Here is a 24,988-nt window from a genome sequence, read left to right as displayed (position 1 = left end):
ATCTAAGAGGATAAGAACAGAGGAGAGAGATTCAGCTTCGACAGTGCGGAGAGCCTCTGACACAGAGAAGAGCAGTCTCGGTTGAGTGACCCGTCTTGAAGCCTGACTGGTTAGGGTCAAGAAGATCGTTCTGAGAGAGATAAGAGAGTTGATCAGAGACAGTGTGCAATAGTGAAAATCCACTTTGTCTGAGAATTAGTGTAGAGGGTCTATGAACCTAATAAGATGTACTATCTATTATTGTTTGAAGGCTATAGGCCCATTATCGTATCCAGTTGGTATAGACAAAGGTTGAGAGCCCTGCGTCACCACCCGGAATACTATAAGATGCACGTGCCTAGGTTAAACGTTATGCAATTATTAAGAGGCTCAGGAACAAAGAGCTAATATCTTGCAATGTCCTTCTCAATGTCCTAGCATTAAATGATTTAGTTAACCTTAGCTCAGAGAAGCACAGTTAGAGACTGAGCATACATGCTATGTATATTGCTAATAACATTTACTGTTAGACACTTCACCAAATAATAATAAGTAATATTCCTCAAATGTGAGGACTACGGTTCGTATCCATTTAAAAAATAATCTGCTTTATTACAGTTATGCAATAAGAATACATTTAACAAATGGTACATATCAGAAATCTTCACGATAAAAAGAATACAAAATGTCCTAAGTCTTAGCAGCATAGAAAATTCACCACTATGACATACAAATGTACATCAGGAGATCGGTTTTCCTAGGACTCCATAATCAATGTTTAAACCCAGTTTTTATTATTCCAAGAGCGCCAAATCCCAGTATCGCCAGTCTAATTAACATCACTTTGCATGGCCCAAAACATTAAAACAAAGACATGAAATCAACACACATTCTTGGATCTAGTCATCACAACTCTTATCTAAATTATACAGGCACATCCCTGTGTCGCTCCTCTTTGAACTAGCCGCCATCCGACAAACAGAATGACACAGTTACTCTGTAACAATAAATCCATAGCACTTACCATACAATGAAACATGTCAAAATTCATAGCTCTTTATGAACTCTTGAAACAATCCAAACATGACAATCTAATTGTTTTAATTAATTTAGTCGATTCAAGTTGCATCAGTCTTCACCCCTCCTGGCTTCAGTGACCCTAGAACTTCTGTGGGAATGTTTTTTCATTGAGCTTGCCACAGATAAGGTGTTTGACCCCTGTGATAGCCCACCGATGGTGTCATTCTACCAATACTCAGCGCCAGCAATTCACTAGGCGTATCTTCGCCACTGGCCTTCATCATCGTTCACATTTGTTCACTCTCTATATATTTTCACTACAACAGCATGCTCAAGTGTTTTGGAAAGAACATAAAGAAGGGATACAGGTCTATAGTTTTTGACGTCAGATGAGTCAAGTGTTGGTTTCTTGAGGAAGGAGCAACTCGGGCCATTTTGAAGTCAGAGGGGACGCAACCAGTGGTCAGGGATGAGTTGATGAAACAGGAGGGAGAAGGATTTAGCAGAAGGGAGAGATGATAGGATAGAAGGCGATGGAGTGGTGGGAGAGATTGCGACGGCTCATGGCCATCTGGGTAGGGGCTGAGTGGCTAGGGTTGGTGGAAAGGGAGACAAAGGAAACAAAATAGGGATCAGGGGGGTTGCAGTGAGAATACTTGGTGAACAGCCTCTAGTATTGCTTGCCTTGTGAGCGTATTGCTTGCCTTGTGAGTTGGAGGGGATTGGGAAAGGGTGAGGTCAAAAGAGGCAAGGAGTGGAAAGATAATTCATCGAAGGCAGACGTCTAGAGGTTGAAGTCGCCAAGTACAAAGAGTGATGTGCCATTGTCAGGAAATTTGCTTTTCAAGGTGTCGAGCTCATTGAGGAACTCTCAAGGGCACCTATTGGGTGATAGAAGACAACAATGTTATGCTTTAGTGGACAAGTGACAGCATTAAATTCAAATGAGATGGACAGGTGAGAGAAGGAGAAAATAAAACATCTTCACTTAGGAGAAATGAGTAGCCCTGTGCCACCACTGCGGCGACCAGATGCACTTGTATTATGAGAGAAAACGTAATCAGATGAAGAAAGAGCAGCTGGATTAGCGGTGTTCTCTGGGGTGATCCATGTCTCCGTCAGGGCCAAAAATTCAAGGGACTGAGGGGCAGCATAGGCTGAGATGAACTCAACGTTCTTGACCACAGATCGGCAATTCCAAACGCTGCCAGAGACCCAGAATTCCACATGGATTGTGTGCGCAGGGTACACTAAATTAGAAGGGTTGCAGCCAAGATGTGTGGAGCGTCTGTAAAGCCTACAGGGAGAAGAGCAAACAGGTATAGAACACACATAGTTGCCAAAGCTACAAAATAGTGTAATTTTAATTCAGGCGTTTTCAAGACTGATAATTTACAGTCACCTCAGGCTCCCTATTCACATAGTTATTTCCATAATGTTCATTATTTGTTTTAAAAGTGGACATTACCAAGCCACTGACAGTAACATGATGCCATAGCCTACGCAAACAGGTTTTAAGAGTCTATATGAAACATGTGAGGGAAAATTGCTCCTCCTGATGTTCAACAGGTGCACTTCTCAAACTATTTACAATGCCAATCTTGTATTAGTGGTGTGGCTAATTTGGCAGAAGTAGATTTTGTGTTCTGTGTGTTCAGAAAATATTTTGATATCATGCCATCACAGATCTGGCACCTGAGGGCTGTGGCACCCATCTTACAAAGTAAAGGTTGAATAGAAAATGTAATAAATAAATAAACACATCCAGGACAGAGCAGCTTAGCATTACCACGATGGAGGAGTAAACAGCATACGACTGACAGGAACGACTCCTATGGAAATTTAGCCGTTTTTTCAAAATTATAATTTCTTGCAGTTCTACACTTTGTCCAAGAGGTGGAGAGGAAAATGTGCAGTTTTAAAGCATATGTCCTGCCATTCCACACATTTTGCCATGAGTTATGCAATATTCATATGATATCTGAGTGAGTGACAAACAAAATCAATTGGGGCCCACTGGAGGTCAGGGCCCCTGGGCACATGCCTTGCGTACTCGGTCAGTAATTCTGCCACTACAAGGTTTAGATAGCTGGCTAGACTCAACTAGCAATCTATAAAATGTTAGCTGACATGGCCTAATTAAGTGACTGACACGAGAATAACTGCTGCTTTTTCATTTATTTATTTTTGTTTTGGGGTCCCCTAGCAGATGGTTGTCGCTTATGTCTAGAAATGGCACTGCTCAAGTCATTGCTGCCAGTACGACTCCTGGGTCAAGTCATTGACCCAGGAGTCGTTCCTGTCAGTCGTGTGCTGTTTACTCCTGCATCAACGTTCATGCCAAGCTGCTCGTTCAAGGATTTGTTTATTTATTTTAGTCAGTCAACCTGTATTATGCTGGCCCAAAACAATGGAGGGAATGTTCTGATCAGTGGTATAGTGGTTGGTAAACACACATAAACACCCTAGTGACATCTTATCAGAACAATCTGACATTTAGAAAAATCAAGAATAATTATTCTGGGAGTTTGTATATTAATTAAAAGCTCCATCGCTTGGGAGTAGAAGCTGTTAAGAAGCCTCTTGGACCTAGACTTGGCGCTCCAGTACCGCTTGCCATGCGGTAGCAGAGAGAACAGTCCATGACTAGGGTGGCTGGAGTCTATGACAATTTTAGGGCCTTCCTCTGACACCACCCGGTATAGAGGTCCTGGATGGCAGGAAGCTTGGCCCCAGTGATGTACTGCGCTGTATGCACTACCCACTGTAGTGCCATGCGGTTGGAGGCCAAGCAGTTGCCATGCCAGGCAGTGGTGCAACCAGTCAGGATGCTCTCGATGGTGCAGCTGTAGAACTTCATAACAATTTCATTAAAGACATTTGATGAAGGTAGGCTTTATCAAGCCTTTATTTCACCTCATGGATATGCCTCCTTTAATTTAAAATACCTTCTGCACACATTGAAGGCTTTACCTTTTTAAAGTAGCCTAACAATACATAATATTACAGCAATAAGGTACAGTTACTAACGGATAATTGAATTGCTAATCTCTTAACAAGTACTCTTGCCTTAGATACTAGAATTACTTTTTCAAAGTAGCACATGCAACATAAATATGGACTGAAGTGGGAAAATGGCTCTGTCCATCAGAACTTTCTTCTACAGTAGGACGCAATGATCTACGTCATCTGCCGAGCTATCCACAGCCAATTAGAATCATATTTTACAAACACGCTCTCTCCCACTCCTCGGAATCGCTCGCTCCGAAGCTGCGGACAGTCAATAATATTGAAAGCTGATTGAATAATATCAACCGGCTTATGTCCAGTAAGAACGTATCAATGGGAGCCTATAACGAACGGTAGGTATACTTGCGTATCATAAAATAGATAAGTAAAGACCGCATAATGAAATTGTTATAATGAATTGTGGATTTTAAATGTTTTTTTAAACTTTAATATCAGTATTTGCAAAGGCTAACGACGGTGTAGTAAGCACTGTGGATTTTAGTTTCCTCACTGGAGATAAAAGGATTCTAGAAGACTCTTCTGCATAATTGTGTCCTGTCTTCTGCGAGGTGTCCCGACAACCATCGATACTTCGCTGATCAATCACTATGGAAGGCGAAGGAAAGGTAATGACGAAGAGATACCCAGAAACTGGTCAAATTAGCCGAGTAGCCAAAGTATGCTGATGGGCAAAGATAGTCTTGTTAGCATGTACAGTTTGGTTTGTCTACATGACTTATGGATAGTCTACTAATGTTAACTTTTTTTGCAGTGTATATGGAATAGCCTGGGCTGCACTTGGGCACATGCCATGAAACGACTCGACACAAAGGATGTTTTTAATGTATACCTTTGACAATATCTAGTGTTGTTGGGTTAGGGTTCAACGGGATGGTTCAATTTGTTTGTGGGACCAAAGTCTCAAACTTGCATATCAGTATAGACTGGATCCTTATACTTAAAGCAGAGTATGATGGATTGTTTATTTTGTGAATTACATAAAACGAAATGCTTAAAGTAAAGAATTGTATTTGAGTTTGACCAAGTGTCAAAACATCTACAGTTGAAGTCGGAAGTTTACATACACTTAGGTTGGAGTCAATAAAACTCGTTTTTCAACCACTCCACAACTTTCTTGTTAACAAACTATAGTTTTGGCAAGTCGGTTAGGACATCTACTTTGTGCATGACACAAGTAATTTTTCCAACAATTGTTTACAGACAGATTATGTCACGACTTCTGCCGAAGTCGTTGCCTCTCCTTGTTCGGGCGGTGTTCGGCGGTCGACGTCACCGGTCTTCTAGCCATCATCGATCCATTTTTCATTTTCCATTGGTTTTGTCTTGTCTTCCCACACACCTGTTTTCAATCCCATCCATTACCTCTTGTGTATTTAACCCTCTGTTTCCCCTCATGTCTTTGTCAGAGATTGTTTCTTGTTAGTATTGTTTTTTATGTGTATAGGTGCGCGACGGGTCTTCGTACCCATATTTGTTTGTTCGTTTCTTATTAGTGTTATGGAGCATGTATTTGGACTTTCATTAAAAGACTCCATTTTACACTCCGTTTGACTCTCCTGCGCCTGACTTCCCTGCCACCTATACACACGACTCTGACAGAATCTCTGACCATAATATGAAGTCAGCAGGAGAGGACACTACGCTCATGGAGGTGGAGGAACGCGTCCGGGAACAAACGGAGGAGATTGAATGTTTGAGCGCAGTCATGGATCGCATTGTCCATAATATGGACCGCTGGGAGAGACAGGGAGTTTCTCCAGCGCCTCCACTCCCACAACCAGGGTATTCCTTGAACACTTTTTCCCCTCCTGAACCGAACAAAATCCATTTACCCCTACCCATTGGATACAACGGAGATACTGCCGGCTGCCAGGGTTTCCTCCTTAAACTTAAGTTGTATCTGGCCACGGTCTCCCCAGTACCATCGGACCGTGAGAAGAGTTGCGCCCTCGTCTCATGCCTCACCGGGAAAGCCCGGGAGTGGGCCAGCGCTGTGTGTAGAGAGGAGGATGCGGCGTTGGACCATTTTGAGGAGTTCATCCGCCATTTCCGGATGGTATTCGACCACCCATCCGAAGGCAAAGCGGCGGGTGAGCGCCTCTATCATCTGAGGCAGGAGACGAGGAGTGCACAGGAGTTTGCTTTGGAGTTTAGAACCTTGGCTGCCGGCGCTGGATGGAGCGACAGGGCCCTGATCGACCATTACCGCTGTAGTCTACGCGAGGACGTCCGTCGGGAGCTGGCCTGTAGAGACACCACCCTCAACTTTGACCAGCTGGTGGACATGTCCATCAGGCTGGACAACATGCTGGCTACTCGTGGACGTCTAGATCGGGGTCTGGTTGTTCCATCCTCCCGCACCCTCTCTCCCAAACCTATGGAATTGGGAGGGATGGTGCGCAGGGAGACCGGAGGGGGTTCCCGCTCGAGCACCATCTATGGTCGCAGAGATCACACTGCTGGTCGGTGCCGGGTTGGTTCCTCTGGGAATAGAGAAGGCAGGCAGGGCACTCTGGCATCACCCCAGGTGAGTAGGCACCATTCTCATCCAGAGCCCTCTGTCGCACTAATGTTTGTCTCTGTCACTTTTCCGGATTTTTCCCTGCATTCCCAGTATAAGGCGCTAGTAGATTCAGGCGCAGCTGGGAATTTCATTAATAAAGATTTACCTCATAGTTTAGGGATCCCTATTGTTTCTGTGGATATGCCTTTCCCTATTCATGCCTTAGATAGTCGACCATTAGGTTCAGGGTTTATCAGGGAGGTCACCGCACCTTTGTGTATGATAACGCAGGAGGGTCACAAGGAGAAGATTAGTCTTTTCCTTATTGATTCTCCTGCGTATTCTGTGGTGCTAGGCCTACCCTGGTTAACTTGTCATAACCCCACTGTTTCTTGGCCACAGAGGGCTCTCACAGGGTGGTCGCGAGAGTGCTCAGATAGGTGTTTAGGGGTTTCCGTTGGTGCTACTACGGTGGAAAGTCCAGACCAGGTCTCCACCGTGCGCATTCCCCCCGAATATGCCGATTTGGCTCTCGCCTTCTGTAAAAAGAAGGCGACTCAATTACCACCCCATCGACGGGGGGATTGTGCGATAGATCTCCTGGTAGACGCTGCATATCCCAGGAGTCACGTGTATCCCCTGTCGCAAGCGGAGACGGTGGCTATGGATACATATATCTCTGAATCCCTGCGTCAGGGGTTCATTCAGCCATCCATTTCACCAGCCTCTTCGAGTTTCTTTTTTGTGAAGAAGGATGGCGGTTTACGCCCGTGCATTGATTATCGATGTCTCAATAAAATCACGGTGAAATATAGTTACCCGTTACCTCTGATAAATACAGTTATTGAGTCAATGAACGGGGCACGCTTCTTCACAAAATTGGATCTCAGGAGTGCGTACAATCTGGTGCGTATTCGGAAGGGTGATGAGTGGAAGACGGCATTTAGCACCACCTCAGGTCATTATGAGTACCTTGTCATGCCATATGGGTTGATGAATGCTCCATCAGTCTTCCAATCATTTGTAGATGAGATCTTCAGGGACTTGCATGGGCAGGGTGTAGTGGTGTATATCGATGATATTCTGATATACTCCGCTACACGCGCCGAGCATGTGTCCCTGGTGCGCAGGGTGCTTGGTCGCCTGTTGGATCATGATCTATATGTCAAGGCTGAGAAATGCTTGTTCTTCCAACAATCCATCTCCTTCCTAGGGCATCGGATTTCCACTTCAGGAGTGGAAATGGAGAGCGACCGCATTACAGCCGTGCGTAATTGGCCGACTCCAACCACGGTAACGGAGGTGCAGCGTTTTTTAGGGTTTGCCAATTACTACCGGAGGTTTATCCGGGGTTTTGGTCAGGTGGCTGCTCCCATTACCTCACTGCTAAAGGGGGGCCCGGTGCGCTTGCAGTGGTCGGCTGAGGCGAACAGGGCTTTTGGACACCTGAAGACTCTGTTTACCTCGGTGCCTGTGTTGGCTCATCCGGATCCCTCTTTGCCATTCATAGTGGAGGTGGATGCATCCGAAGCTGGGATACATTTACATTTACATTTAAGTCATTTAGCAGACGCTCTTATCCAGAGCGACTTACAAATTGGTGCATTCACCTTATGATATCCAGTGGAACAACCACTTTACAATAGTGCATCTAACTCTTTTAAGGGGGGGGGGGGTTAGAAGGATTACTTTATCCTATCCTAGGTATTCCTTAAAGAGGTGGGGTTTCAGGTGTCTCCGGAAGGTGGTGATTGACTCCGCTGACCTGGCGTCGTGAGGGAGTTTGTTCCACCATTGGGGTGCCAGAGCAGCGAACAGTTTTGACTGGGCTGAGCGGGAACTGTACTTCCTCAGAGGTAGGGAGGCGAGCAGGCCAGAGGTGGATGAACGCAGTGCCCTTGTTTGGGTGTAGGGCCTGATCAGAGCCTGAAGGTACGGAGGTGCCGTTCCCCTCACAGCTCCGTAGGCAAGCACCATGGTCTTGTAGCGGATGCGAGCTTCAACTGGAAGCCAGTGGAGAGAGCGGAGGAGCGGGGTGACGTGAGAGAACTTGGGAAAGTTGAACACCAGACGGGCTGCGGCGTTCTGGATGAGTTGTAGGGGTTTAATGGCACAGGCAGGGAGCCCAGCCAACAGCGAGTTGCAGTAATCCAGACGGGAGATGACAAGTGCCTGGATTAGGACCTGCGCCGCTTCCTGCGTGAGGCAGGGTCGTACTCTGCGAATGTTGTAGAGCATGAACCTACAGGAACGGGTCACCGCCTTGATGTTAGTTGAGAACGACAGGGTGTTGTCCAGGATCACGCCAAGGTTCTTAGCACTCTGGGAGGAGGACACAATGGAGTTGTCAACCGTGATGGCGAGATCATGGAACGGGCAGTCCTTCCCCGGGAGGAAGAGCAGCTCCGTCTTGCCGAGGTTCAGCTTGAGGTGGTGATCCGTCATCCACACTGATATGTCTGCCAGACATGCAGAGATGCGATTCACCACCTGGTTATCAGAGGGGGGAAAGGAGAAGATTAATTGTGTGTCGTCTGCATAGCAATGATAGGAGAGACCATGTGATATGAGACATGGGATAGGAGCAGTGCTCTCTCAGCGTTCGGGTGTGCCACTGAAGCTTTGCCCCTGTGCTTTCTTTTCGAAGAAGCTCAGCTCGGCGGAGCGAAACTATGATGTGGGGGACCGGGAGCTGTTAGCTGTCGTACAAGCCTTGAAGGCGTGGAGGCATTGGCTTGAGGGGGCTAAACACCCTTTTCTCATCTGGACTGACCACCGCAATCTGGAGTACATCCGGCAGGCGAAGAGACTGAATCCTCGCCAGGCAAGGTGGGCCATGTTTTTCACTCGTTTTGTGTTTACCCTTACTTACAGACCAGGCTCCCAGAATGTCAAGGCAGACGCATTGTCTCGGCTGTATGACACAGAGGAGCGGTCCATGGATCCCACTCCCATACTCCCAGCTTCGTGTTTGGTGACGCCAGTAGTGTGGGAGCTGGACGCGGACATTGAGCGGGCGTCACGTGCAGAGCCCTCTCCTCCTGAGTGTCCAGCTGGTCGTCTGTACGTTCCGTCTGCTGTCCGTGACCGATTGATCTATTGGGCTCACATGTCACCCTCCTCTGGTCATCCTGGGATAGGTCGGACGATGCGCTGTCTTGATGGGAGGTACTGGTGGCCCACTTTAGCCAAGGACGTGAGGATTTATGTTTCCTCCTGCTCGGTGTGCGCCCAGTGCAAGGCTCCTAGACACCTGCCCAGAGGTAAGCTTCAACCTTTACCCGTTCCTCAACGGCCGTGGTCGCACCTGTCGGTGGATTTTTGACTGATCTTCCACCTTCACAGGGTTACACCATGATCCTGGTCGTTGTGGATCGGTTTTCGAAGTCCTGTCGTCTCCTCCCTTTGCCCGGTCTCCCTACGGCCTTACAAACTGCAGAGGCCCTGTTTACACACGTTTTCCGGCACTATGGGGTGCCTGAGGATATAGTGTCTGATCGGGGTCCCCAGTTCACATCAAGGGTCTGGAAGGCGTTCATGGAACGTCTGGGGATCTCGGTTAGTCTTACCTCAGGTTTTCACCCGAGAGTAATGGGCAGGTGGAGAGAGTTAACCAGGATGTGGGCAGGTTTTTGCGATCCTATTGCCAGGCCTGGCCGGGGGAGTGGGCGAAGTTCGTGCCCTGGGCAGAGATGGCCCAGAACTCGCTACGTCACTCCTCCACTAACCTCACCCTAATACACATTGAAAAGGAGTATCAGCCGGTTCTGGCTCCTTGGCATCAGAGCCAGACCGAGGCTCCTGCGGTGGACAATTGGTTTCGGCGCGCTGAGGAAACCTGGGAGGCAGCCCACGTCCACCTTCAGCGCGCCATAAGGCGCCAGAAAATTGGCGCAGACCGTCGCCGCAGTGAGGCCCCGGTGTTCGCACCAGGGGACAGGGTCTGGCTCTCGACCCGAAACCTGCCCCTCCGCCTGCTCTGCCGGAAGCTGGGTCCGCGGTTTGTGGGGCCGTTTAAAGTCCTGAGGAGAGTGAACGAGGTATGTTATAGGTTACAACTGCCCACTAATTACCGTATTAACCCCTCGTTCCATGTGTCTCTCCTCAGGCCGGTGGTGGCTGGCCCGCTCCAGGAGGCTGAAGTGCGTGAAGTTCCTCCGCCTCCTCTTGACATCGAGGGGGTCCAGGCGTACTCTGTTCGATCCATTTTGGATTCGAGACGTCGGGCGAGGGGCCTTCAGTACCTCGTGGACTGGGAGGGGTACGGGCCGGAGGAGAGATGCTGGGTTCCGGTGGAGGACGTTTTAGATCCTTCCATGTTAAAAGAATTCCACTGCCTCCATCCGGATCGCCCTGCACCTCGCCCTCCGGGTCGTCCCCGAGGCCGGTGTCGACGCGCTGCTGGAGCTGCGCGTCAGGGGGGGGGGGTACTGTCACGACTTCTGCTGAAGTCGTTGCCTCTCCTTGTTCGGGCGGTGTCCGGCGGTCGACGTCACCGGTCTTCTAGCCATCATCGATCCATTTTTCATTTTCCATTGGTTTTGTCTTGTCTTCCCACACACCTGTTTTCAATCCCATCCATTACCTCTTGTGTATTTAACCCTCTGTTTCCCCTCATGTCTTTGTCAGAGATTGTTTCTTGTTAGTATTGTTTTTTATGTGTATAGGTGCGCGACGGGTCTTCGTACCCATATTTGTTCGTTTCTTATTAGTGTTATGGAGCATGTATTTGGACTTTCATTAAAAGACTCCATTTTACACTCCGTTTGACTCTCCTGCGCCTGACTTCCCTGCCACCTATACACACGACTCTGACAGATTATTTCACTTATAATTCACTGTATCACAATTCCAGTGGGTCAGAAGTTTACATACACTAAGTTGACTGTGCCTTTTTAAACAGCTTGGAAAATTCCAGAAAATGATGTCATGGCTTTAGAAGCTAATTGGCATCATTTGAGTCAATTGGAGGTGTACCTGTGGATGTAATTCAAGGCCTACCTTCAAACGCAGTGTCTCTTTGCTTGACATCATTGGAAAATCCAAAGAAATCAGCCAATAAAATAAAATAAATTGTAGACCTCCACAAGTCTGGTTCATCCTTGAGAGCAATTTCCAAACGCCTGAAGGTACCACGTTCATCGGTACAAACAAAATAACGCAAGTATAAACACCATGGGACCACGCAGCCGTCATACCGCTCAGCCGTCATACCGCTCAGGAAGGAGACGCGTTCTGTCTCCTAGAGATGAACGTACTTTGGTGTGAAAAGTGCAAATCAATCCGAGAACAACAGCAAAGGACCTTGTGAAGATGCTGGAGGAAACGGGTACAAAAGTATCTATATCCACAGTAAAACGAGTCCTATATTGACATAACCTGAAAGGCCGCTCAGCAAGGAAGAAGCCACTGCTACAAAACCGCCATTTAAAAAAGCCAGACTACGGTTTGTCCCCACATGGGGACAAAGATTGGACTTTGGAGAAATGTCCTCTGGTCTGATGAAACAAAAATAGAACTGTTTGGCCATAATGACCTGAACAGATAAAATAGAGATTGTTTTGCTGTTTAAGCATGGACAGGACATATGTTTTTGTTGATACCCAGTTTTAGAGGTATTTATTGGTGTAGTGCATGCGGCATAAGGTCCAAAAATAATTTCACTAAGAAGATTTGTAGGAGTAAAGCTACTCTTAGTGCGTCTCTCTTTTGACATAATAGATTCTCGATGCAGAGTCTAGAAGGTGAAATGGCTGAGAGATTCCTGTCAATTTGAGTAAGGGTGAAACTTCTATGGATGTCATTGTGACTGCAACTATTTCACATGGGGTTGAATAGCTTCCTGTTGATGTGATCCCAACATGTGTGGCTAGATCTTGGAGATGGTGTCACTAAGACGACCTGACACAAAGGATGTTTGTGATATAAAACTTAGTGTATATTGTCAGAGTGTAAAAAACATAAGGAACACCTTCCTAATACTGAGTTGCACACCCTTTTGCCATCAGAACACCCTCAATTCGTCTGGGCATGGACTCTATAAGGTGTCGAAAGCATTCCACATGGGTGCTGGGCCATGTTGACTACAACGCTTCCTACAGTTGTCATGTTGGCTGGATATCCTTTGGGTGGTGGACCATTCTTGATACACACAGGAAACTGTTGTGTGAAAAAACCAGCAGCGTTGCAGTTCTTGACATATTCAAACTGGTGAGCCTGGCAAGGCTTAAAAATCCTTCTTTAACCTGTCTACTCCCCTTCATCTACACTGAATGAGTTTAACAAGTGACATCAATAAGGGATCATAGTTTTCACCTGTATTCACTTGGTCAGTCTATGTCATGGAAAAAGCAGTTGTTCCTAATGCTTTGTACACTCAGTGTGTATTGCTGTTGCGTTAGGGTTGAACTGGATGGTTAAATTTGTCTGTGGGACCAAAGTCTCAACTGGATCCTGATACCTAAAGCAGAGTGTATGAGATGGTTTGTATATTTTGTGAATTACATAAGGCGAAATGCTTAGACAGAGTTTCATGTTGATATGAGTAAGAGGGAAACTTCTATAGACATTAGTGTGACTGCAACTATTTCACATCTTGGAGGGGGTGTCACTCACTAAGAGCCTACGCACTTAAGTGTGTTTGTTACGTAAGTTTAAGTGTTCGCGTGTGGCTTGGCGCAGTGTGGCCTGTGTAAGCAAGCTGTCCTGTTTGCGTGCCCTGGTTCTGATGTTCCTCATTCCTTAAGTGGATTATACTGAATGGACCACCAGTCTCGGCCAGTGCTACCATAGTGTCACAATGGTGGTGCACCTGTGAAGCTCAAGGATATGACAGGTGTCCAGATCAATTCATACTTTTAATAAAGCGGATACTCTATGTGAACAGTTTACAGACTTCAGATGTGTTGTTCCAACATCAGACATAGCTAGAACATTTGTCATCAACTGTTCCCTCCAGAACACACTACTCTCACTACAGAAATATCCTTCTCCAAAATAAGTCATAACAGGCCTCACATTAGAGCCACCCATGAAAAAGAAATGTGCACCGCATTTCAAGCATAAACAACTAAAACAAGGACAACTTTAGCATATTACTGTAACAGAACATTACTGATGTTCCTCAGTCCCTAAGGGGATTACACTGAACGGACCACCTGTGTCAGCCAAGTGTTACCGTAGAGTCACTATCACTTGTTAATACAGAGTCCAAGTCAGGTCTCAATTTCTTGTGCACATTTATTAAGTCTTAGTCCCAATTCACCTGTCCTCTCATCCAAGTCTGAGACTTCTTAAATAAAAATCAGATTAGGCTAAATATACCCTCTCAAAGATAGTAAAAAAACAACAATTACTTGTAGGCTGTGTTCTGAAGCGGATAGAGCACTTTTAGCTATTCTTTGTTAAACTGAAGAGATGTTTGTTTTTCCTCTGTGCCCACAGGGGTTGACGCTCCAGCTGATGATGGCAGTGGGAACAGCTGTGATTGGCTCGCTGCAGTTTGGCTACAACACAGGGGTCATCAATGCTCCCCAAAAGGTGAGTGAGAAGAGGCCCTGTATAGAGAATCAAGTTACATTTTTTTAATGTTTGTGACCCTTAGAAGCCTGTCCAAATCCATTGAATGCGAAAACAGTATTCTTTCTTGACACCCCTGACTAGCTCAGCAGGTTAAGATGTTCCTCAGAGATGCATGGCACTCAGATCTCCTACCCAAAGGTGCCGTAATGCATGTTCCGACAGATTGCATCTCATCTCTCCAGCAGGAGCCCTGCCAGGTCAATCAAAGATGATACATCACATACATGTAGGATCTTTGACTGACGTGGTGAGACTCGCTGGTACGATGCAGTCCTTCTACTGAATTTAACACTTGGCTAAGTGAGTCTGGCAGATATACTGGAGAGACTCTGGTACTGTATGTACTTCACTCCAGCAGCTTCTTAAGAAAGTTACTTGAGGTTTCACTGATGCCTGCTCTGTAAATAAGAATGTGTGAGTGCATGCACTTACATTTGTGTGTGTGTGTGCGGGCGTACGTACGTCACGTGTGTGATTTGGGAACGGTGTAAGGCGAACGGTGAATCCTGGAGCCTCTTCAGGACACCTGAGCACATAAGCACTGTAAATAGTTGCGGAGATTAAAGATTGCATCAGTCTGAAGGTGTGTAGGCCAGTGAGGTAGCTACTAGGATCCAAGCCTCTTTGATACTTTGTTATGCAAGGCGTGTAATTTCCTCCACGGTCTAGGGTGGAAAGTCACCATCTATTATAGCGAATTCCAGTAACTTTCCCAAAATGCCCAGGTTTTCCTGAAATCCCAGTTGGAGGATTCACAGATTTCCATCTTATTCCAGGAAGCCTCCAACTGGGAAGTTTGGGAAAGGTTTACCATTGTGATCAAATCAATTGTGGTGTGTCCATTACATCTGGCAGAGATAACAAAGATTGTTGTCAAATTCACAGGATTTAAGGGGAGGCTAGAGGAGTAACTGAGTTGTCTGAAACGAGTGTCTTTTGCATCCCTCTGATTTTTTAAAAGTTGACATTGTGCACCAATATAGCATTTTAAAAGCCTGTTATATTAAATGAAGTGCCCTTCTATAAATCTCATTCAGCATTTTGACATGTCCTTCCGTGTGACTTCTAGGAACATTTTAACCCACTTAACGAAAAATATTACCATGTCATTGGATTTAGGTTCAAAGTTGGGTGAAAAAAAAGATGAAACTCACTTACCTTGATGACTTTCTCAAATCCAAATCAGTTTTCCACGTTGATTCAACGTCATCACATTAACTTTTTTTGTTGAAACATGCTCCAATGTTTTGTCACGATCATTTGGATAAATCATGATTTCGCAATGTTCGCATTGTTCCAATTTCGGAAGGGGTGGGGACATTTGGCACATACTTGTCCGTAACTTGCAAAGAGAGGGGGGTGGAGCGACCACCCTACTTCTGCTCCTCGTTCTAGTATCTTTTATAACACATCTTTCCCTAGAATTTAAACAAGCATCTGACTCAATTATGCAAGATTTTAGTTCTGGGAAATATCTATAATTTCACTGTATGGTTGGTAATTTACTATGAAGTGAATTGTGATGTGTGTATGATAATTATATTATTTAACGTCTCCATCAACCTTCAATGATGACTATAGTTTATGTATATTCTTCATGTGTTATGTTGTATTGTACCGTAGATCATCGAAGGCTTCCTGAATGACACGTGGAACAGCAGGTACTCTGAGCCCATCCCTACCACATCCCTGACCACCCTGTGGTCCATCTCCGTGGCCATCTTCTCTGTCGGGGGCATTTTTGGCTCCTTCTCCGTGGGCCTCTTTGTCAACCGCCTGGGCAGGTAAAACTGCAGTGTTAATGTATTTTAGGCTGGTATTCACATTAAAAGGGTGTGGTAATCAGTGGCGATTTTAGCATGTAAATCTTGGTGGGGCAAACTCAACAACAAAAAATGTGATGCATGCCAGCAAAGCCCACTACACAACACAACACTAAACAATACATGAATTGCACAATAATTGTGACAAACGGTGCCCACAAACTTTTAGGGCCATAAAGCTGTCCCAACAGCAGAGTCTCAACAGCAGTCCCAACACCTTACCACTGCTACACCTGGCTATCAGCGGAGCCTTGCCTGGCAGCAAAACAGTTCATTCAGCCTCGTTTACTGCCTTTAAAAAAACATAGCTGACATGTCTGACTTGCTTAAACAAATGTGGTTTCTACTGACAATTGAGATGTACAAACTATGGCATAAGGCGATGACGAGCGGATAAGAGGCAATCCGTATTTTCGATTAAGACATTAATGAGCGAGCTAGGACGGACGTAGTCAATAACTATTTGTTCAGTATTTTGAAATGTACAGCGACAGATTCCAGAACATGGGCCGTTCTTACAGTATTGTCCCTGTACAAGTCAGAACCGTAGGATAAATGAGGCGTTTAAGCAGACAATGAAAGCTCTTACAATATTCGATGATGACATTTCTCTAAAACAGGCTATAGGCTACATGTGCACCATCAAGTCAGAACAGTAGGCTGTTATGAAGGAGGAAATTGACCACATTTTTACGGTGAGGCACATGAGCTAACAGCTTACTACACAACATACACTTAGTATTCCTTTCTTGGCTACAGTATACATATGTCCCTGGCATATTACATCATTCATGCAGCAGCATACATACATTTTTGGACTCACTTTGTTGTGCTGTGCTCACTTGAACAGGACGGTGGCGCGGCAGTCCTTCTTGTGGGCTCTATCTAGAAAGAGGTCCAAAATCCCGACTTGGAATTTCGAGTTGGTTAACTGTTATTTTAGGTATTTTCCCAGTCGGAGCTGGTTCCCAGTTGTCTTGAACTAAAGTCTGAGATTTCCCAGTTCTGAGTTTCCAGTTGATTTGAATGCAGCAGAACTGATGCTGGATTGACATCATGGCAAATGTTTTCAAACTTTTCTGTCCCATGGCGTTACTCCTTTATTCGTGATATCCAATTGGTAGTTACAATCTTGTCTCATCGCTGCAACTCCCCTACCGACTTGGCGAAGGTCAAGAGCCAAGCAGCACTGCTTCTTGACACACTGCTCGCTTAACCCGGAAGCCAGCCACACAAATGTGTCGGAGGAAACATTTGACCTGACGGAGGTCCGCTTGCAGTAGCTCGGCTCGCCACAAGGAGTCGCTAGAGCACGATGAGACAAAGACATCCCGGCCTGCAAAACCCTCCCCTAACCCGGATGACGCTGGGCCAACGGTCACTGCCGGCTGTGACACAGCCTGGGATCGAACCCCGGGCTGCAGTGGCGCCTTAGCACTTATTGGTGAATTTGCGATTTCCAACTTGTTGTGTAATGTTTATGGCCGATGAGCACCGATACGCTTTATCTATAATTTCTCTTCATATGACAAGGATTGAAAACGATTTGCCAGTAGATTGTCGACTTGATTCATGATGATGAATGCCAGCTAAGATTTTTAAAGTATGATGTTGACATGATCAGTCCAATCAAGGCTACTGTATATATAATGTGATTTGATGTCATTTTAACTGTGGCCAATGATCTTGAGCCTTCTTGGATTGGCACTTCTAATGTAAGTCTATGGCAGCACCCAGGGGGCTTGAATTGTCTAGCTCTACCCATAGATTTTGCGGTGATGTAGTGTCCCCATGAGTGACAGAACACTGAGCCAATCACGGCGCAACTAGAGAACTGGCTGTCTCACCACCACAGAAAGCACTGAGCTAGGCTGAAACGCCTGCAAAAAAGAGACCATGTTTGTATGCGGCTTTATTAACTCAATTATTATAATTGTTTTACATTGTTTGCAAACTGATATGTGACATGTATTAATGGCAAAATAATAACATGCTAAACAGGCAACAAAAAAAATATTTTTTTTTAGCTAAACAGGTGGGGTTCCCACCTGCCCTGAATGACGCGTCGCCACTGGTGGTAATCATGCGTCATTTCGGTTTGTTGTGCTGTCCTGTGCACCTCAACAACAGTATAGCATTTTTGTTGCTTTAGGAAGTGAAGAAGACCTCTGTGAATGATTTGCAGGAGAAACTCGATGCTCATTGCCAACGTGCTGGCGTTCATCGCCGCCGGGTTCATGGGCTTCTCCAAGCTGGCGGCGTCGTGGGAGATGCTGATTATCGGGCGCTTCATTGTGGGGCTCTACTCCGGCCTGTCCACTGGCTTCGTGCCTATGTACGTGGGGGAGATTGCGCCCACCTCGCTCCGCGGGGCACTGGGCACTCTGCACCAGCTGGGCATCGTCCTTGGCATCCTCATGGCACAGGTAGGCACTGTCCGTCGGGTGACTTTATTTTTTAAAGCTAGTGATACAGCACAATCATCTGGACAAATATGGGCTTTCCACCAACATACAGTACTCAAGTAACCTCACAACCTTACCACAGTGTATTTCCATGGTAGTTTATCTTTCATTGACAGCATAATTACAGTGTAGTTAAATATTGTTTCTTACAGGTGTTTGGGATCGAGTCTATAATGGGGAACTCCACTCTGTGGCCCTTTCTGCTGGGCTTCACATTCATCCCAGCCATGCTGCAGTGTATCCTGTTACCCTTCTGCCCCGAGAGCCCCCGCTTCCTTCTAATCAACCGCAACGAGGAGCTCAAGGCCAGAGAAGGTAAGCCTTTGACCAGCTACTGCTACACCCCTCAAACTCCACTCTGGACCTCAAAGCCAGTTCCACTGCATTTTTTCATTGTTCCCCTTTATTCAGGGACTGATTTAGACCTGGGACACCAGGTGTGTGTAATTAATTATCAGGTAGAACAGAAAACCAGCAGGCTCCAGACCTCGTAGGGTAACAGTTGAGTACCCCTGTCCTACACCCCTATTCCCACAAAAAGCAGGAGAGCTCTTGGGTGTGCTGGCTTTTGTTCCAGCCCTGCTCTAACACACCATTGAACTTATCAAGGTCCTGACCAGAAGCTTATTAATAGAATTTGGTGTGTTAGATTAAGACTGGAACAAAGGGCTTCACCTCGAGTAGCTCTCCAGGAGGGAATGGAGCTGAGTTGTGTATTTCCCTGCAGTGCTGGAGAAGCTGCGAGGCACTGAGGAGGTGGGCGCCGACATGCAGGAGATGAAGGAGGAGGCCAGGCAGATGATGAGGGAGAAGAAGGTGACCATCCTGGAGCTGTTCCGCTCGCCACTCTACCGCCAGCCCATCTTCATCGCCGTCATGCTCCAGCTCTCCCAGCAGTTGTCTGGCATCAACGCTGTGAGTGTGGGACACTCTGGGAGACACACACTGACTAGCAAATACACACATGCTAACTCATGCACAAACACACACACACACACGCACTTCAAACTATATGGTCTACTCAATTATTACATTTTTGTGCAGGTTTTCTACTACTCCACCAGGATATTTGAGAAGGCGGGAGTCTCTCAGCCAGTCTACGCTACGATTGGTGCTGGAGTGGTCAATACAGCCTTCACTGTTGTGTCTGTAAGTCTGATAAACACTGTACAACATCCATAAACAGGAGCCCAGTCCCAGTGATCATATGAGCATCTCAACAATGAGTATTAAGATTTTTGGGTGGGAATGGAATTTATCAAATTCATTATTGTTTCCATTATAATAGATTATGAGATAAATGTATTGTCCATCTGACTGTAACAACATAAATGTGTCTTGGAAATGAATCCACTTCCCAACTCCCACTAACACCACCATTCTTCTTCTCTTCCTCTCTTTATTTAGCTATTCGTCGTGGAGCGTGCTGGGCGAAGATCCCTTCACCTCACTGGGTTGCTGGGGATGGCATTCTCAGCTGTCCTGATGACAATCGCTATGGCACTACTGGTATGTATAATGGCGCAATAAAAAACATTTTAAAAAATCACTGGATTTGCGTATATCATATTTTATGTAGACGACTACCTCAGGCAGCCTCCTCCACTGATGTTCCCCCGTGTTTTTCCTCAGGACCAGCTGCCATGGATGTCTTACGTCAGCATCGTAGCCATCTTTAGCTTTGTGGCCTTCTTTGAGATTGGCCCGGGCCCCATCCCCTGGTTCATCGTGGCTGAGCTCTTCAGCCAAGGTCCTCGGCCCTCTGCCTTTGCCGTTGCTGGATTCTCCAACTGGTCGGCTAACTTCATAGTGGGCATGACCTTCCAATACGTTGAGGTAAGAAGAAAGAAAACTCACAGATTTCTGTGTTATTGCCTTGATGGCTCTATTACATATGCATATCAATTATTACAAACCGTGTAGTTTGGGTCCTGGGTGCTGATTGGCTGAAACAGCATTTCAGCCATGTCTATATCCAACAATGTACCACAGTTATGACACAAAAATAGTTTCCTATTCTTTTTATGTTGGTAACCAGTTTATAATAGCAATAAGGCACCTCGGTGTTTGTGGTATATGACATAGCGTCGTGCCTAAGAACAGCTCTTAGCCGTGGTATATTGGCCATATACCACACCCCCTCGTGCCTTATTGCTTAACCTCTAACACCTCCCAAACCCGGATCCGGGAGCACCCCCATCAGTAGAAAAGCTACTAGCATAGCGTCACAAGTAAATACTAGCATCTAAATATCATTAAATCACAAGTCCAAGACACCAGATGAAAGATACACATCTTGTGAATCCAGACATCATTTCTGATTTTTAAAATGTTTTACAGGGAAGACACAATATGTAAATCTATTAGCTAACCACGTTAGCAAAAGACACCACTTTTTTTACTCCATCAGTAGCTATCACAAATTCGACCAAATAAAGATATAAATAGCCACTAACCAAGAAACAACTTCATCAGATGACAGTCTGATAAAACATATGCTATACAATAAATATGTTGTTAGAAAAATGTGCATATTTCAGGTATAAATCATAGTTTACCATTGCAGCCACCATTACAACTCACCAAAGCGACTAGAATAACTACAGAGAGCAACGTGTATTACCTAATTACTCATCATAAAACATTTCTTAAAAATACACAGCGTACAGCAATTGAAAGACACAGATCTTGTGAATCCAGACAATATTTCAGATTTTCTAAGTGTTTTACAGCGAAAACACAATATAGCGTTATATTAGCATACCACAATAGCAAACATCACAACCGCATTGATTCAAGCCAAACATAGCGATTACGTATAAACCACCAAAAGATATTAATTTTTTCACTAACCTTCTCAGAATTCTTCAGATGACAGTCCTATAACATCATATTACACAATGCATATAGAGTTTGTTCGAAAATGTGCATATTTAGCGGCACAAATCGTGCTTATACAATGAGAAAAGTAGCAAAGCTGCCCAGAAAATGGCAGGAGAAATCTTTGAAGAGGCACCTATTCTAATCAGTAACTATTCCAAAACTTGACTAAAAAATACAGGTTGGACAGCAATTGAAAGACAAATTAGTTCTTAATGCAATCGCTGGGTTAGATTTTTAAAATTAACGTTACTTCAAGCATACAGCGTGCGCTAAAGCGAGACCGCACCATAATTCATGGCGGAATTATTATCTGACATTTGTCAACATAAGTACGAATTAACAGCATAAAGACTGCTTACTATTAGCTGAGCTTCCATCAGAATCTTGGGCAAGGTGTCCTTTCTCCAGAACAATCGTCTTTGGGTTGAAAGATGTCCTCTTGTCCGGTCGAAATAATGCTAGCCGCCAACTGGAGAGGTGTCCAACTCGTGAAAGCGCATGGCAAAGAAATCCCAGAAAATCGCAATAAACTGCTATAAACTGCTAAGTCGGTTTAAATTAACTACCTTATGATGTCTTTAACACCTATAACGAATAAAAACATGACCGGAGATATAGAACTACTAAAACGAAAGCGTTTGCAGGAAGCCATTGTGATGTCTTCATGCGTCAGGCGCACCGTTGAAAAGGACGGTACTTCCGTTCCACGGTCTTATAAAGGGCCCAGATTGCGCAATCCACTCCATTCAAATTCTCCCCGCTTACTGACATCTAGAGGAAGACGTATGCAGTGCATGTAGCCCGATGGCTTACATGGGGACTTATAAACTGGCCTCAGAACAGGGACCTCGATTTCTGAAATCTCACTCCCTGACAGGAAATGTGCTGCAGAATGAGTTCTGTTTCACTCACAGACATAATTCAAACGGTTTTAGAAACTAGAGAGTGTTTTCTATCCAATAGTAATAATAATATGCATATTGTACGAGCAAGAATTGAGTACGAGGCAGTTTAATTTGGGAACGAATTTTAACAAAGTCGAAATGGCGCCCCCATAGGCTCAAGAAGTTAAATATACCACACCCCCTCTGGCCTTTTTTCTTAAATATACACAGAGTATACAAAAGATTAAGAACACCTGCTTTTCCATGACATAGACTGACCAGGTGAATCCAGGTAAAAGCTATGATCCTTTATTGATTACTTGTTACTTGTTAAATCCACTTCAATCAGTGCAGATGAAGGGGAGGAGACAGGTTAAATAAGGATTTTTAAGCCTTGAGACAGCTGTGACATTGATTGTGTATGTGTGCCATTCAGAGGGTGAATGGGCAAGACAAAAAATGTAAGTGCCTTTGAACGGGGTATGGTAGTAGGTGCCAGTCACATCTGTCTGTGTCAAGAACTGCAACGCTTCTGGATTTTTCTGTGTTTCCTGTGTGTGTCAAGAATGGTCCACCACCTAAAAGACATCCAGTCAACTTGACACAACTGTGGGAAACATTGGAGTCAACATGAGCCAGCATCCCTGTGGAAGGCTTTCAACACATTTTAGAGTCCATGTCCCGTCGAATTGAGGCTGTTCTGAGGGCAAAAGGGGGGGGTGCAACTCAATATTAGGAAGGGGTTCCTAATGTTTGGTATACTCAATGTACATTGATGGTACAGTATATATTATATACCTGTAGTTTTATAATAGCCCTGATGACTTCATTTTCAATTTGAAATTAAAGTTGAAATTCAATTTATGAATGGAAAAATGTGAAAATAATGTTACTTTTCTGTCTTCTCTGTAGCAACTGTGTGGCCCCTACGTCTTCATCATCTTCACTGTGCTACTGCTGGGCTTCTTCATCTTCACTTATTTCAAGGTGCCTGAAACCAAGGGACGGTCGTTTGATGAGATCTCCGCCGGCTTCCGCCATGAGGCTGGACAGTCAGGAGAAAAGTACGCTCCTGATGAGATGAACAGCCTTGGGGGAGCCGACTCTCAACTCTAAGCTCTCCGACAACACTCCCAACCTCCTTCAATACTACTGATAGACTGGGGGGGCAACATATGCCTGGGCATTTCTAGTTTAGGGACGAGTGCCACTCCTATAGGCCTTCAGAGTCCCACCTCTCCTGCTCTCTGTGGTAAACTGATGACTGCAGTATGCATGGGGTTCCAGGAGGGGGTGATGAGACTGCGAATTCACAATAGAGATGTATAGAGATAGCAACGTTGTATGTTTCATTATGGCGTCTGACAGCATGGGCAGCACCATTGAGGCCATCTCCATTTTACATCTCTATAGTATTGAGACATCTCACAGGCAAATTTTTTCATGTCTGATCGGGTGGTGCAAACGGGGGAGAGGGGAATAAGTAGACCAGAGCCAGCTATCATAAAAGGGCATTTATGAGACATCTTCATTATCTTGTTGGTTTAAATCCTCATCAGCCTGAAAGGGAAAATAGCGCTCTATCCTCTTTTGGTCTCTACCTGCAGCTTAAAAGGGCTGACTAGGTTGCTATTAAGATAACAAAGTGAAACACTGAATTAAACAATGCTTTCCATTCCACTTATCCAATACTTAATATCACCAGAAACTATGCAGACACATTCTCAATTCCAACTGTTCATCCACAATTTACTCCAGCAAACTCTGACAATAAAAACAAAACCCCCCGACCAATCTTATTGACAAAAGGTTATAACAAGGCACCATATCCCTGACCTAGCCTGACCTGTCAATATTTTACTTATTTGTGTCTTGGCTCTTCTGTTACTGAGGAGCAATATGAACTATCTTTGCTAAAGCATTCTATTTACACCATTAGAAATTAATTAATTATGAAGCCAACTCTATTCATGGATGTTTGTGATTATATATCCCTCAATTATTTTCTTTATTAAGTGAAGTGTTATATTGTATCTTAATATATGACTCTGGTAGGACCTAATGCTTGTATGTAATGGAATACCAACAGTAATAATGTATTTTTAATCCCTTTAATGAATTAACTTAATTTAAGTTTTACAATAGTCTTGATCTTTGCACAAAACCTTACTGTGACTAAGTGGGACTTAGTAGTTTCACCACACCATTCCCTGAAAATAACCTTACATTTCCTCAACCACAGTCTATTGGCATAATAATACTGCACATTTGGTGTAAAATGAAATGTCAAACTATACTAGCAACAGTGGTGTAGTGGAATTACCAGCTTTTTTTGCCCAACAGTTTACCATGGTCTTGTCAAATTGTTGAACTAGATCACATTTTATTTAAACAAATTTTTTTAGTTCTCTCAACACAATTGATTTATATTCAACAATAAAATAGAAACTTTCAAATTATATTGCATAATTAGATCATGTCAACTAACCAGGCCTATCAAGTGTATTATTGAACTATATTTATAACATTTCTGTATCTGCCCTTTGATCTGTTTAACAAATTGTAGCTGTTGTTGATCCTCAACGTTACTTTTGGAATATGCATTTAAATAACTCGGCAAAAAAAGAAATGTCTTCTCACTGTCAACTGTGTTTATTTTCAGCAAACTTAATGTGTAAATATTTGTATAAATATAACAAGATTCAACAACTGAGACATAAACTGAACAAGTTCCACAGACATGTGACTAACAGAAATGGAATAATGTGTCCCTGAACAAAGGGGGTATCAAAAGTAACAGTCAGTATCTGGTGTGGCCAC

At 44.7% G+C, this 24,988-nt stretch overlaps 1 protein-coding gene across 1 annotated transcript; it reads left to right on the top strand.

Moving 5' to 3' along the window:
• Positions 1-13,984: 13,984 nt before the first annotated feature.
• Positions 13,985-23,284, top strand: LOC120060729 (solute carrier family 2, facilitated glucose transporter member 1-like). Its single transcript, XM_039010139.1, has 9 exons — positions 13,985-14,071; positions 15,737-15,897; positions 18,122-18,362; positions 18,554-18,716; positions 19,129-19,316; positions 19,446-19,550; positions 19,809-19,910; positions 20,034-20,237; positions 23,081-23,284. Exons 1-9 carry the CDS (start codon positions 13,994-13,996, stop codon positions 23,282-23,284), a joined length of 1,446 nt encoding a protein of 481 aa, XP_038866067.1. The 5' UTR covers positions 13,985-13,993.
• The last annotated feature ends 1,704 nt before the right edge of the window (positions 23,285-24,988 follow it).

This window comes from Salvelinus namaycush, chromosome 16, assembly GCF_016432855.1.
Source record: "Salvelinus namaycush isolate Seneca chromosome 16, SaNama_1.0, whole genome shotgun sequence".
In the NCBI taxonomy this organism is placed as follows: domain Eukaryota; kingdom Metazoa; phylum Chordata; class Actinopteri; order Salmoniformes; family Salmonidae; genus Salvelinus; species Salvelinus namaycush.
Note: the sequence above shows the minus strand (reverse complement) of the source record. Positions and strands in the feature narration are given on the sequence as shown.

Coding starts and splice junctions, on each gene's coding strand:
- LOC120060729 (XM_039010139.1), top strand. CDS start 13,994: ATGATGGCAGTGGGAACAGCTGTGATTGGCTCGCTGCAGTTTGGCTAC. Junction 18,363..18,553: donor TTGGCATCCTCATGGCACAG/GTAGGCACTGTC, acceptor TGTTTCTTACAG/GTGTTTGGGATCGAGTCTAT. Junction 18,717..19,128: donor GGAGCTCAAGGCCAGAGAAG/GTAAGCCTTTGA, acceptor ATTTCCCTGCAG/TGCTGGAGAAGCTGCGAGGC.